The sequence below is a fragment of the Trichoplusia ni genome, chromosome 20, assembly GCF_003590095.1.
Source record: "Trichoplusia ni isolate ovarian cell line Hi5 chromosome 20, tn1, whole genome shotgun sequence".
Classification (NCBI taxonomy): domain Eukaryota; kingdom Metazoa; phylum Arthropoda; class Insecta; order Lepidoptera; family Noctuidae; genus Trichoplusia; species Trichoplusia ni.
This window is the reverse complement of record NC_039497.1, coordinates 3545736-3559952: the sequence shown is the minus strand read 5'-3', so window position 1 is coordinate 3559952 and position 14217 is coordinate 3545736. Positions and strand designations below refer to the sequence as shown.

Genomic DNA, 14217 nt, shown 5'->3' with positions numbered 1-14217 from the left:
CCACATTCACTACCAACCGACCGGAAAACTATTGCGAATAATAACCAAAACACAAACAATAATAACGAAAAACTAGAGTTCGAAGAGAAATCTCACTAATGTCTCAAGAACGATAGAAAAAAAATTATAAATAAAATATAAAAAATAATTACGCACCTTGTATAAGAGCCAGGATAAAACAAATATAAAGAACATCCATTTTGAATCACACTGTATAAATTCACACTCGCGGCGTGTTCGTAAAGCGCGCGGGCATGGCGCGTCCACCACTGCCGGTAAGCGACTGGGCCCGCGTCGCGACAGGTGCGTACGCGCAAGTTGAACCCCTCCCTCTCCCCGCATGCCCCCCGCGAAGCTTTCGCGCGCTGAATAACCAATTTCTTGAATTTCTTGACACTCCAGGGTACGGTATACGTGTATGGAAAATCAAAAATTAGGTCAGTAGTGTTAGTAGGTGTTTGTTTAATATTCTAATCATGGCTGACGTGGATTTATATTTGTTATCGATTTGGCTATGTAGGTTGTTGAATTTGTGACGTCAAATCATAATGAAGTCTCTATGAATGACAAAAATGTTTGGCGGAAAATTTTCTGTTACCTTTTGTGCGTTGATGTCTTTTCTATGGAGGGTGGAGAGTAAGGAAAATCGATATTTCTTCGTAGTACTGCCGATCTTTCGTTCGTAGTTTAATTGTTTAGTACTTTAACTTAAATACCGTTAGTAACGATGTAGGCTAGTAACGTATGCGGGGAAGGCAGAGCAGCTGTGTAGACTGTTAGCATGTAACTGTCTGAGTCATTTAACTGCTCAAATTAAAGGCTTTATTTGATTCATTTTATTGCGTTACACATTAATATGTAGAAATAGATGTTCTGTTAGATAAATGATGTTGCTACAATACTGACAATATTTAACACGTTTTTATTTCATTACATTAAAACTATTTTTTTTTCTTTTAATCAAATTCTAAACAATAGCAATGGTAGGTTTTGACGCATATCTGTGGACTAATACAATCTTGCTAGTTTTTTATAGAACACTGTCATCTATGTATTTAGTTTCTCGGCGGTTCTTCTGTATGGGAAATATTTGGTGTCGATGCAAAGCGTTTAAATTCTTCGTGCTACTGGAAGACTTTCTGGGCCCCAATTCTGCTATTTCAATGGCCGATGAATGAATGGAAATTTTGTTGAATAGGCACTCAGTATTTTTATCTAATGTAATCATTGGAAATTTAGTACGGGGCGAAACACTGACAATCAATACAATGAATTTCCAATGATCGTGTTGGTAAAATACTTAAAAGAATATTAATATAATTAAATTTTGATCCAATTGCCTCCCATTCATCAGCCATTGTAAATAACAGAAACGACCTGGCCCAATTCACAGAAACATCGCGTTAGATAAACAAATCCGAATAAAAACTGAGGATTTTATCTCCATGGACCGGTTACCTCATTAACCCACATAGAACGCCGAAGAAATTTCTTTTTAATAGAAACCAATTTCATAGCGAGAATCGATATTAATTTACTTTCTCGATTCAATCGATTCGTCAGGCTTATGTAATTTGGAGATCGTGGTAACCAATCGTTAACTACTATTATACTATTGGAGTTGGGGCTCGACACGCTAAATACTTGGGGGGTAAGCAGGAAAAATTGTAGATGTAACGAGCGTAGATTAATGAGAATTAATCACTCATTAATGAGAATGAGATTGTCTGTCAAATGGTCATACGCCTTTTTTCAAGTAGACTGCCAAGTTTGAACATTGATTAAAAAAGTTTTCTTAGATTCATTTCGAAATAGAAATGTATTAAAACATTCAAAAATCTTTTTAAGAATCCATTATAAAAATATCTATCGTAAATAGAAAAGTCAATATCAAATATTGAAATCTCGCAAGTGAATGGTAATCTATTCTCAAACATGTCTTTTTGGAAAGAGGCTTATACTCACCTGAGGGAAATTTAATTAATTTATTAATTTATTGAATAGAATAGAACGGTAAAAACCAATTACACTACTTATATACACATAAAACATAACTTATCAACATCAGTAACTTATATCTAATCGGTACAACATACGAAATTTAAATATAAATTGAAGATACAAGGAAATACAAGAAAAAAATAAAATAATATCAGATAATACAAATTTAAATAGTAATAGAAAATACATAGCAGCTATCAATAGGGATGATGACAGGGTATAAAAAGAAAAAATCTCATTAGTCCCTCAGTTAGATAATTGAAAAGACACGTATTTTTTCCTTTTTCAGAAAAACTAGAATTGACAAAGATTAACTGCTTTAAAGTTTAGGAAAGGGGGCTTGTGACGTAACGATAGAGTAAAATTTATACATAATCGTGACGTCACATGTAAGTTTCATTCACTGTAATTTGGTCAATTTATGTTTGCGGGACAAATTAAAAAATACGTATCCATTATTATACAAAAAACTACAAGACGGGCACTGCAAATAAAAATTGTCATCATCCCTATTGCATACACATTAGAGAACTATAGATGAAGTCAGTGCCGGTTGCAATGACGTAAGCATTCCGACATACTGTTTTGATTTGTAAATACAAAAATAAAAACATTCAAAACCAAATCAGTCAATTTAAGTCATCATCTGTATATAAATGCATCCTATAAACATTACACAAGGTTTTTGTCAGAAACAAGATAAGATAAAAAAATAACAGCAATATTGTTAAATCTTTCGAGCCTCAGAACTTTTAAATTGACCAATTTTTATCAAACATATCCATTTGAGAGCTATCATGCTGCATACAGACAGGGACATCTAAATTATAATACCAATCGCTTTGTATCGAGGTTTAAAAAATATAAACGTAATAAAGAAAGGGACGTAATGGTGAATTAACAAGTAGTATCATATTTAGGTCGACTAGATTCGAATCTGTAACCCCGACAACATACAAACTGCTCATTACGACGACTTTCGTATCATCATTCCAAAGTAGACATTAGAAATAAGGTAAATCCCGACGTTTCAAGCAATACTTCATATTTGTTTACAGCTGGCATAGTTTCAAATAAAACCCACTCTTACACAGTTACAATCTAAACAAAAACAATCTTATTCCAAAGGCTTAAAGTATAGTTTCCAAAATCCGTTAACAAAACCTCAAAAAGTTCTTAACTCAAAGGGATAACGTTCATTTTCCGACACCACTTCTTCTTTAGACATTTTCCCTCAAAATACGATATTACAAAAAGGTTTTAACATCACAACTCGACCTAAATGTGGTAAGTACTTGTTATTTACAACATAATCAGTTGTAAATCTCTCTCCTACCATAAAAGGTGATGGGAAATGTTTTGGATGAAGTCCAAAGAATGTCATGCACATGTCGCAAACGTTTGACGATAAACGTACGTACAAAATTATACTTTCTATGCTGACGTTTTATTAGGGTCTAAATAGACGGACTGCATTTCAACTGCAATCCATCTGCAAATTTGCAGATCGGATGCAGTTGACAAGACTGCAAACGACTGCATCCGAACTGCAAATTTCTAGTTGGATTGCAGTTGAAATGTGGTCCGTCCGTTTAGGCCCTTAGGTAACCGTTATACCATACCTATTTCTAGTTTTGGACGAATAGTGGTTGAGGTTACCACACCAAACCCACTGAGCGCAACGTGTCGCGGATTCGATCCCCGCGTAAGACAATCATTGGTGTTATCCACGAATGCTTGATCTGAGTCTGGTTGTCTTTGTGCATGTGATTTGTATGTTTGTAAAACCCCCCGCAACACAAGGATTAAATTCCTTACCGCGTGAGTCGTTTTTTTTTAAGAAGTTTGATATAAAGAAGAATTATATCAAAATAGATGTTAGATTAGAATATTCTTTATTGTACACCATGGAATTACAGCAGTGATTCTTAATACATACATACAATGTTAGGGTACAATGGCGGTCTTATCGCTAAAAGCGATATCTTCCAGACAACCTTTGAATAGAAGTTCGTTTGCATTGACTTCAGTTTTACTAATGTCCTTTCTCAAACTCTAAACTATCTGCGTACCTAATTTTACTACAATCGATTCAGAAGTTGACACTGAACCGATTTAGAACTTTACGAAACCGATTGATGACTTTGAATTTATTTGTTTTTAAATTGTAACTCTTCTCTTAAACTATATAATTTGAGACAGTTCTTCCTCATTTCTTTAACGGCCGCTTTCTATATTCGATCTCAATCCCTAATTTACGGATCGAGATTGACATTTGAATCCATTTCCAACTTTTAGTGTTTCTATAACCGATCCATGGATCGTTTTCTCGATCTTTTTCTTCAATCTATCTTTGGGAGGGCGGATCGAGATTTTAGATAGGTATTTGTACGAAAGTGACAGTTATGCGTTTTCTATAACCGATCTCTGGTTTTGACAAATCGATTTTTGACGTTTTTGATCTATAATTGCGATCCCCAATTTTTTACGGATTGTACTGAGAAATCTGTTAAAATGGAAATATTTTCAAGTGATAGTGATAGCGATCGTGAAGTATTAGCTCAGCTATCGGACTGGGATAGTAGTGACAGCGAAGTAGAACAAACTCTGTCCTTAAAATTTGTAATTGTGATTATGATGTATCGAGTGGCTGTTTTTTTTCTGTACTTTACTTGTAAACGGGGGTCAAGGATTTAAGCTGAAGACCAGCGCTCAGTAATTCTTTTGTATTGCTAAGCATAAGCTGACGCTTAAACTTTTTTCCTTTCGGTATTATAGTTTTTGTGTACTAAGTACACTTTTACCAATATCTGTAATACTGGAATCAATAGATAACGATTATAATATTCTCGTTTTGATTTATTTATTTAAAACCATGAAGTATCATTACAGGGTTTACCCTAATGCGACAGCAAAGAACTTAAACTAAACAAAAATTGCAACACATTACATTATTAAAAACACATAAACACGTTAGTCTGATTTTGAAGAAGTTGGTGGTGTGTAGAGCTCTTGTAACAGGTGCTTGGCGAGCAAATTTGTTCTTGCTGTAGGAACCAGCTGTAGGTGCGGGCTTCGCCGTAGCGGTCCGGTACACACACTCAAGCGCTGCAATACTTCCGGGTGATTCTCCACTGCACGAAGCACCTTCACCAAGTAGATGACCAGTGCCAACTCCCGTCTCATATACAGTTGATTATTGCCAACCATGCCCAGAATAGAGTGGGATCCATGAGTAGGTAGAACGGATACACCCTATACAGTTTCTTATACAGATGGCGCGGAAACTTATTCCGAACGCGCTCGAATATTACCGCTGTATTCTATTCTATAACTGAGACATCGGAAAAACAAACAACAAATAAACTTGCAATTTTAAAATATATTATGTTAATGTCAAACTGACTGACAACTTTTCGATTGACTGACGTTCCTTTGCTCATCAATAAACGTTTATTGTCGTTTATGCTTTTTCTAATCTTGAGGTAGAATTACAGTATTTTACCGCTACGACTTCCCAATCCTTTATTTTTGTATTTTGTGCAATTTCTAGTGATTATACATAAAATAGATAAGCTTTAAGAAAAAAGCCACCATTTTACTCATTAATAATCGCTGAAGTACTTTTTCTGCACATGCGTAAAACAAAACGTTTAGCAGGGCGATCTATCCGTTTTTTTTCGATGGATTTCGAGACGAGATCGATTAATGAAATGCAGATTCAAGCTCAATCGAGGGATTGAGTAAAATCTGGATTGATCGGAATCTTAGATTCGGGATCGAATATAGAAAGCGGCCGTAAAACGTTAAACGACAAGAACGTAGACGTCACAGGCAACAGCTAGTGGAAAACAAAACAAGCGACGTAACTAGAAAGAAATTTAAATAAACATAAAAACAATTGAAAGTTACAAAACAATTTCAAATGGACGACGTAAACGATGCACGCCCGATTCCCCTTAGTTTTACATTACAAAACTCCCCGTTTTGCCACAACTTTTATTTACGTAAATTCTAAATAAAAATCTTTAAATAGAGTAGAAGCTTTAAATGGAAGTAAAGAAGCCAATAAAATTAAAGTTCTAACCGTCCTACCAACTTGAACTGTGATATAACGTCTTGAGGTAAACAAATTTATTGCTGTGCCTACAATTAATGTATACGAATATTATAAAGCACTAGCTGTTGCCCGCGACTTCGTCCCCGTGGGTAGAACATATAAGTTATGATTTATACCTACCTGCCCTGTTCTTTTTCACATTTTCAATTGTATCTTCGTTCCTATTAGTCGCAGCGTGATGGTTTATAGCCTAAAGCCTTCCTCGATGAATGGTCTATTCAATTTGGACCAGTAGTTCCTGAGATTAGCGCGTTCAAACAAACAAACAAACTCTTCTTAGTATAAGAATACTTTTATTATGAGCTGTTTTTATATTTATTGAAAGGAGATGCCGCTCTATATTTTCTAGATCACTATTTCTCTTGAAGATTTGCTAAAACTCTACTTTAAGGCATAATAGTCGTGGGTACCTGGAGGTGAACCCTTCGAAATTGCTTGGCGACGAAAATTGCGATGGAAAATTACCTGAATCGGTTCGTCCTTCGCAAATGCAATTTTCCAGCAAATAAACTCTTTTGATATAGTTACGTGGATTTTCTTAAGTATTGTTTGTTGATCAAGACTATTCATGAAGGTAAATTGTTGGTAATTTATCAATTGAAGAAATTTGTTTTGATCTTGTTTATTCAATAGGTAATAATATTTGTTAGCTGTTGAATAGACTTGAAATGTAATGACATAATAATTACAACGTTTTACCTCAGAATTCGGAACTGGGTCAACCGATTTGTGGATTTTTTTTTCATCTAACGTAAAATAGCTGTCATTTCATCCCATCCAATTTTAATTTCATCAAGTTTTGCTCAATAGTTTTTTTTTACTTATTTTTTTTCCATGTAATACTTATCAACTTAGATGACTTCATCTTAAGAGAGACCGAAATACACACAAACATTCAATTGCTAAATCAATATTACTAGGCGCTTTGTTCGCGTTAAATTGTGGGTCCCGGCTGTTATTCCTACATCTTTAACAGTCGTTACAAGTAGTCAGAAGCTTGAAAAGTCTGACAACCAGTCTACTAACTGGGATGAGGAGGTCAGATAGGCAGTCGCTCCTTGTAAAACACTGGTACTTAGCTGAAACCGGTTAGACTGGAAGCCGACACCAACATAGTTGGGAAAAGGCTAGGCCAATGATGACTAGGCGCTTTGTACAGAACTTTTAATTGCCAGACAGCCATTTTAAAAAGCTCTTATTAAAAAACCTTTTCCATTTTATTTTTACGAAATTGATAACTTAAATCCTAAACGCTGTCAATAAGGCTTCGTCAAACACTTACATTTCAACGTGCACTCATGATTGGAATCTCAATTAGGGAGGCCATTTTGACGAGTCCTAATCGCAACGTATATTATACGTTAGCTCCAAATGCGTGGACAATCGAAACTAATAGCTGCCTTTAAAAGGTTTTAGAAAATGATTGTGCCACCCACTTTAAAATAGAGTGATATGTAGAAAGGAATGTGTCAATCCACGAAGGAGAGTTTAGACGAGGCATTCTTTTTAATGAATTTTGCTCAAGCCTCAATATTTTTGTTTTTGTTTGCTTTTTACAAGGTTTTCATATAACTATTAGACGGATTTTGATGAATATAAGTACGCAGATAATTTATAACCTAGATTAACGCATGGAGTAGTTTTTATCCCGATTTTATGTATGACTGAGATCATTTTCGATATGTACTGGTAGAAACAGCTAGCAACAGTTAATCATTACTAATATATAAAGCTGAAGAGTTTTTTTGTTTGTTTTAACGCGCTAATCTCAGGAACTACTGGTTCGAATTGAATAATTATTTTTGTGTTGAATAGACCATTTATCAAGGAAGGCTATAGGCTATTATAACATCACGCTGTGACTAATAGGAGCGAAGATACAATGAAAAATGTGGGAAAAACGGGGTAAATTCTAACCACGTGGACAAAGTCGTGGGCAACAGCTAATAAAATATCATCTTTTAGAGGGGAATCTCAGAATCTAGAAGGATATTCTTGTACCAATACGCAGCCTCATTTTGTGAGTGACATATACTGACTATCAGTTTTATTATTAAGACAACAGTAACTTTACTTGTTGACCTGTCTATTAGACTCGATCAAGCAAGAGTTACGAGCAGTATCAACATTATTCTCGGGCTAAATTGTAAAACGAAGCCCTAGGGAGCTAAATTTTTGAGCCTTCATATTGTAGAGTCACCCACATCTTTTCACTCGATATTTATTACCTAAACCCCTATACATACAAGTTGTCCTTTTCACCATATCAAGCGACGGCGACCCAGACTTCTTGCCTTCTCTTACTTGGGCCCTCTGATGATTAGCAAAACTGGCAACTGGCAAACTGGCAAACTGGCAACTGGCTATTCGTCTTGAATAACCGATCACATTGTGAATTGTACAAGTTTAAGTATTTACGTTTACGAGTATACGTAAACGTACAAGTTTGCGTATAGCAAGGTTTCGGGCGACTTTTATGTATCTGTCGCTTCTTGTCCAGATACAAGAATTTCAAGACGGTTTGCTTTCGTCTGCGGGGATTGATCCGATCGATTTTACTCAGTTTCGAGGTAGCACCTGCCACCTAATCCCTAAATACCTAGGCTTCACAATATTTTAAACGGGTTATCGATAATCATTTTACTATCACTGCTTTCGATCAATTTAGATGGCATAATGCATAAAGATTAGACGGAAAGGTAGATCTACAAGTCTGGGGATTAGATAATATTGCACTTAACAAGCGATTGGGCGTGACTCTATAGCTATTTATAAAAGCGAAATTAGCATGATCTTAACTCTTCTTCATCTAATCTGCTCTCTTCTCTCTGTTATGCTTCTATGGACGACTACTTAAGAAATTAATAATAATAATAAAATAAATGCGGACAACATCACATACATTGTTCTGAACCCAAAGTAATTTGCTAAAGTGTTATGGAATTCAGATACAACGCAGGTACCACAAACACCCAGACCAGAGACAATGTAGAAATGTGATTTTTTACGTTGTCCCGACCGGGGATCGAACCCGGGACCTCAGAGCTAGCAACACCTAGAAACCGGTGCGTACTCCACTCGACCACGAAGGTCGTCAATAATTCTGATACAAACAATTTTTGGTATAAAAATAGCGTGTACTCTGAAGTGGAGTTACGTTCGTTTCAATAAGTCAAGTGTGGGCGGGGCCTCGAATTCTGCTTCAATTGTCCTGTTCTTCGTCGAATATTTCAAGAATTTAAGAACCTCTGTCTATCTCCTGGGTTGCCTTGGACAGGCTACCTGAATAATGGAAGTAAAAAAGCTGTTTCAATATAAATTGAACTAATAAAAGAAGAGTTATAAAGCATTAGACGAAGTTAACGCGCCCGCCCCCGCCTTGAATCCTTCCGCCCACGTATATACAGCACTGGTCCTTGATATACCTCCAATTATAATTAACTCATTACATTCAATTGGGAATCGAGAAGGAGTTCACAAAAAAAGAGGCCTATTTAGTAGGTAACGGAAGCTCCCGGCCCGAGTACTTATGCCAGTCTGCTTGAGGCATTTTAAGGTAGCAAAGTTTTGTGCGAGTTGATAACGATATAGATAATAAAAAGATAGTTTAAGGTGTTTTTTAAATAAATTAATAAATAAATAATGCTTGATACCAGATCTACTCCACTCCGCGATATATTCCAAAACACACGCATCATCTCAATGTCCCTAGGTTATTAGAGATTTCGAGTCTCTTATCCATGACAGCATGAAAAATAGAGAGAATTTCATTCGTAGATATTGACATGCGTACTCGAGTTTAGTTGATATACTGGTCCTTCTAGAAGCTTAAATCGAAAACACTACTTACACCTCTTTGATACACTGTGTGTGTGTGCTGATGATAACGGAATTGCATAGCTCTACAATACTCTAGTAGACGGTTTCAACATGATCAGATATCTCTGAGAGGAATTAATCCTTTTGCAACAGAATACGCTTGTGTGCGTGTGATTTACACGTGCGAGAGCGAGATAGAAGTGGGTGTCTCTCTCTCGTCCCCACCCTCCAGCCACGTGTAACAGCGAGACGATCTAGAATATTTTGCGATATTTCAACGAGTTGTAATATTTGTTATCGAGGATGTTTCGTTGATTTTGATGTCAAATCTGCGAAGCTCTGAAATCTATGAACCCCTTGTCATATCAAAGAGTGTTTAAGCCTTCAAAATGACATCAAAATTTCTAGAGTGGCTGCTAAACAATAGTCCAGCAGAGAATCTTTCATATTTGATAGGCGATAAGCTATAGCTTGAAATATTGTCCAAATAATTTGAGATAAAATATCCTGACCTAGGTTGACCACGGCGTCTTCTGTTGCAAGACACCATATGATCATAGAGCTCAAGCGTGCTCTTGCCCGGGGGGACAGCAATGCGAGCTAAGTAATCTGACAAAGCTCAGATACGGGTCATACACTTTTCATAACTTCCAAAACTGAAGCTGTGATATTTGTTTCTCAAATGCGTGCAACATTCGATAAGTCGGTGCGTGTCTTAGCATCGAACTCGAGACCTTTGACTTAGCTATCCCGCGATCTAACTACTTAACAATTTTCGTAAAACAAAACTATGCATCTTCAATTCTAGCTCTTTATTAGGTGTAGAGAATTGTATTTGAAAAAATGATCATGGTCTTTTAAACATAGATTAATAAAACCTATTAAAAATATAAAATAAACAACACTACAAACAAACAATCAGAAATCTCATGTTAGTGGAATTAATCCTCTTCAAATTAATAATGCTTGATTGCCTGTGCATGGCGCATGCGTAAATGGGGGCCCACGAGACGGAGGAGTAGAGAGAGGTTCCCACCCTTTTGACTTTCTGGAATGTTCTGCATTTCTGAACGAGCCAAGTTCAATATGATAATATATGCCTTAGTTATTGACTTCAACGACAAAAGAAGTAAGATCTAAATGTGTGCCAAGTTCAATGATCAGTCCTGAAATTCATTCATAATAACATAAAATTTCAAGTCTTCATATAACCTTAGATTAAAAATTAAGCCTAAAATTATGACCTGGCTATTTATCATATACTAATATAAAGGCATATTTATGTGAAATAGTTTTGGAGTTATGAGGGGGTCAAAAGTGGGTCTAAAGAATTCGATCATTATTAAAAATTTTGCTGCTCGCCATCTGCTACATGAACTTGGCTCGACACCCTACCGTGCGGTCTAGAATATTTGCCTATGGTTTGCGCATGCGTAAGCCCTATCTCCTCCTCATCCCCTAACTGCACCCACGCATCTTTCTAGAATGTTCCATAAAATTCCCCCCATTATTCAACCCACTCCCACCCACGTGTCCTCCTATTTTCCACGAAATTCCGCACGTGCATCTGGCTTTGTTACGTGAAATTTGATTTCAGACTTGCGAAGCTATGTAATATATTGCAACCTACACGTTCTTTCTGGCATTGTCTAAGTAAAAGGGGACTTTTGAGGAACTTAATATCCTTGTTCGTGAAGCGTAACAGAGAGAAAGAGTTTCTTTTGTTGGAAGGACGTTATTCTTGTAGTAATTTTGAATCAGTCGGAATTAAAACCCCACTGGAAGTTTTCATGGTACTTAATTAGTATAAAAAATAAAATAATGATCTAAGGTATAAATGTCCTTTTTAAGCAATTCTTCTAAGAAGCCTGTGACTTCTCTATCTACCCTTGAGGATAGCGCACCCAAATATTTCATATCCTCCGCCCACGTGATAATTGCATGTCATATACCACATTAGCGACTGCATACCAATTATACTGAAGACTGAGATCAGATTTCCACGACGCTTTCATTTATAAAAGTTCAAGAACTCCACCATACACTGTTTTCTTATGCCTCTGAGGTTTAAAAGGCCTTCCCAACCGTCACATCTCAATACGAGCATTAGAAAAAAAAGCTACTGTAATTATGCAAGGAGGTTTTGTTATGTACCACTGAATCAAGTGGTGATAATCGTACAAAATTTCCATGATTAACGTTTCCTAACAGTTAGACCTAGAATGGGAAGAACACTTCGTATTATACCATAAACATTTTATTAAGTTCAATTATATTTTATACCACGCAATTTTTGATACTAATTGGAGCCACATGGACAAACAGACAAATTAATACGTGGGCGGAGGGAGGTGAAGCTCGTAGGGGCGGTAGCGGGCGCGAAACGGGATGGGCGCCCAGTGCACTTTCAACATAACCAACCTTTGCTTTTCTGGCTATATCAATCTCTGCAATTTATTTCTTATAATTTTCATACATGGTTTGTTCTATAGGATCCTCTGTACCAGTTAAATATGTAAACAAACCGTATGTTTAACTACTTTTAATACCCCGAGTATTGTAAAACATCGGCCGCACGCCGTAGCCCCGCCCACTACGAACGAAAACTAAAAACAAGCGTATCTCCATTTGGAGTACAAGCTATTATTTTATTTACAGAGATATCTATTTATTTTGTTCACGGCTTGAAACGAATTACAGTAATCATAGCAAAACTTAAACTAATCATTCAAAATACATACCTATTGTCTCCCTTCTATAGATTACTTATAAAAAATGAATTGCTGTTCGTTAGTCTCGCTAAAACTCGAACGGCTGAAGCGATATGGCTTATTCTAGTCTTGAAATATTTTTGGAAGTCCAGGGAAGGCTTAAACTGTAATATAAAATCGAGAAGTTGCAAAACCAATTCTAGATTTGCCTGCATTGTGATCATCGACTATAAGGCGGTACGTAGTTTGCCAGGACAGCTTGTAAGGCATCGGTAATCGTCGTAGAGTTTTACATCCTAATCCCAATATTAATAGGCCTAATTGAAAAATAACTCTTCAGTAATCTAATTAAATGATTCAACGACAGTTTTCGTGATTGTCCGAAAATATACTAAAGCAAAGCATATGGGTCGTGGGTCATTCAGTAAGTTTATGAATAACCGATCCCTACCTTTAATTTCGTTTGAAGTTAAAGCGGCATCGACATACCCTTATATTATATACCTAAACATCATCTATGTATTCAATTGTCTAGCTATCACTGTCAGGTAGACAGGGGTGCCTCAGTCATAGGGATCCAATTTTACCCTTCGGATATGGTACAAGTAAAAAGCTGTAGAGACCAGTGATGCACTAGCACTTTTAATACCAGGGCATCATCTATATGAAATGGTGTGATCTAAATTAATAGATCTCGTTACCGTTGAACAAAATGTCGTTTCAATTGCTGTGATGATTAGGCCTTTATATGATGCCATATTGAGGAAGTAAGAAAAAGCAAATAAAGACGATCTTTCATAAAAAATGATAGTTGAAAATTATATCTAGTACAGCTCTACAATAAAAGTATTAGAGAGTCAAATATCTGATACATTATGTCGTGGTAAAAGCCAAAATTAAACCACACACATCATGGTGCAATATTAATTAATCCTTTGCGAACTAAGTTCGTTAGTTAACGCATACGTGAAATCTCCCCATCTCTCCTCTCAGTGCAAGTGGGCTGAGGGAGTCACCCTCTCTCCAGAATGTTCCACGATATTAATTAATCCTCTTCAAACTAAATGCATTGGTTTGGCTGCGCATGCCTGACCCCTGACCGCCATCCCCTCCTACCACTCACGTGCATCCAAAGTTCTAGAACTTTCTACGACAAATAAGCTGCCATACATTGCTGGCGATGTTCTATTAATATTGATGTCATACCTGCGAGACTACGCAACCGAACCGAAACATTTCGGGTCTAAAATGTAAACAGATATCACATGGTAGAGGTAATCCTCCTTTTCAAATTTAATATGTTTGTGCATTGCGCATGCCTGAGCCCCCTTTAGTGCCTCATCCTCCCGTCCCCCAGCTGCAGCCGAGGTTCTAGAACTTTCCATGCCGATGCATTGCCGTTGATGTTCTGTCAATGTTGGTATCAGTTCTGCGCGGCTCCGCAATGTGAAGCAAATTCCCCACCCACTGGCCTCGCCTCAGTGAGAGTACACGGAGAGCTCTCCCCGTTCGAAATGTTGTGATGTATTAATAGAGAGGCTGACAAAATATCGTAGGTTACATTTT

The 14217-nt window shown here is 36.7% G+C and overlaps 1 protein-coding gene across 2 annotated transcripts in view; it reads right to left on the bottom strand.

Annotated features, from left to right (window-relative positions):
* The window catches only part of LOC113503704 (CUB and sushi domain-containing protein 3), a 94950-nt gene extending 93698 nt beyond the window's left edge, over positions 1 to 1252 (bottom strand). For both annotated transcript variants that reach the window (XM_026885772.1, XM_026885773.1), the window contains exon 1: positions 157 to 1252. In XM_026885772.1, coding sequence (XP_026741573.1) covers positions 157 to 199 — 43 coding nt within the window. In that variant the 5' untranslated portion in view covers positions 200 to 1252. The remainder of the gene's footprint in view (positions 1 to 156) is intronic.
* Positions 1253 to 14217: the final 12965 nt, after the last annotated feature.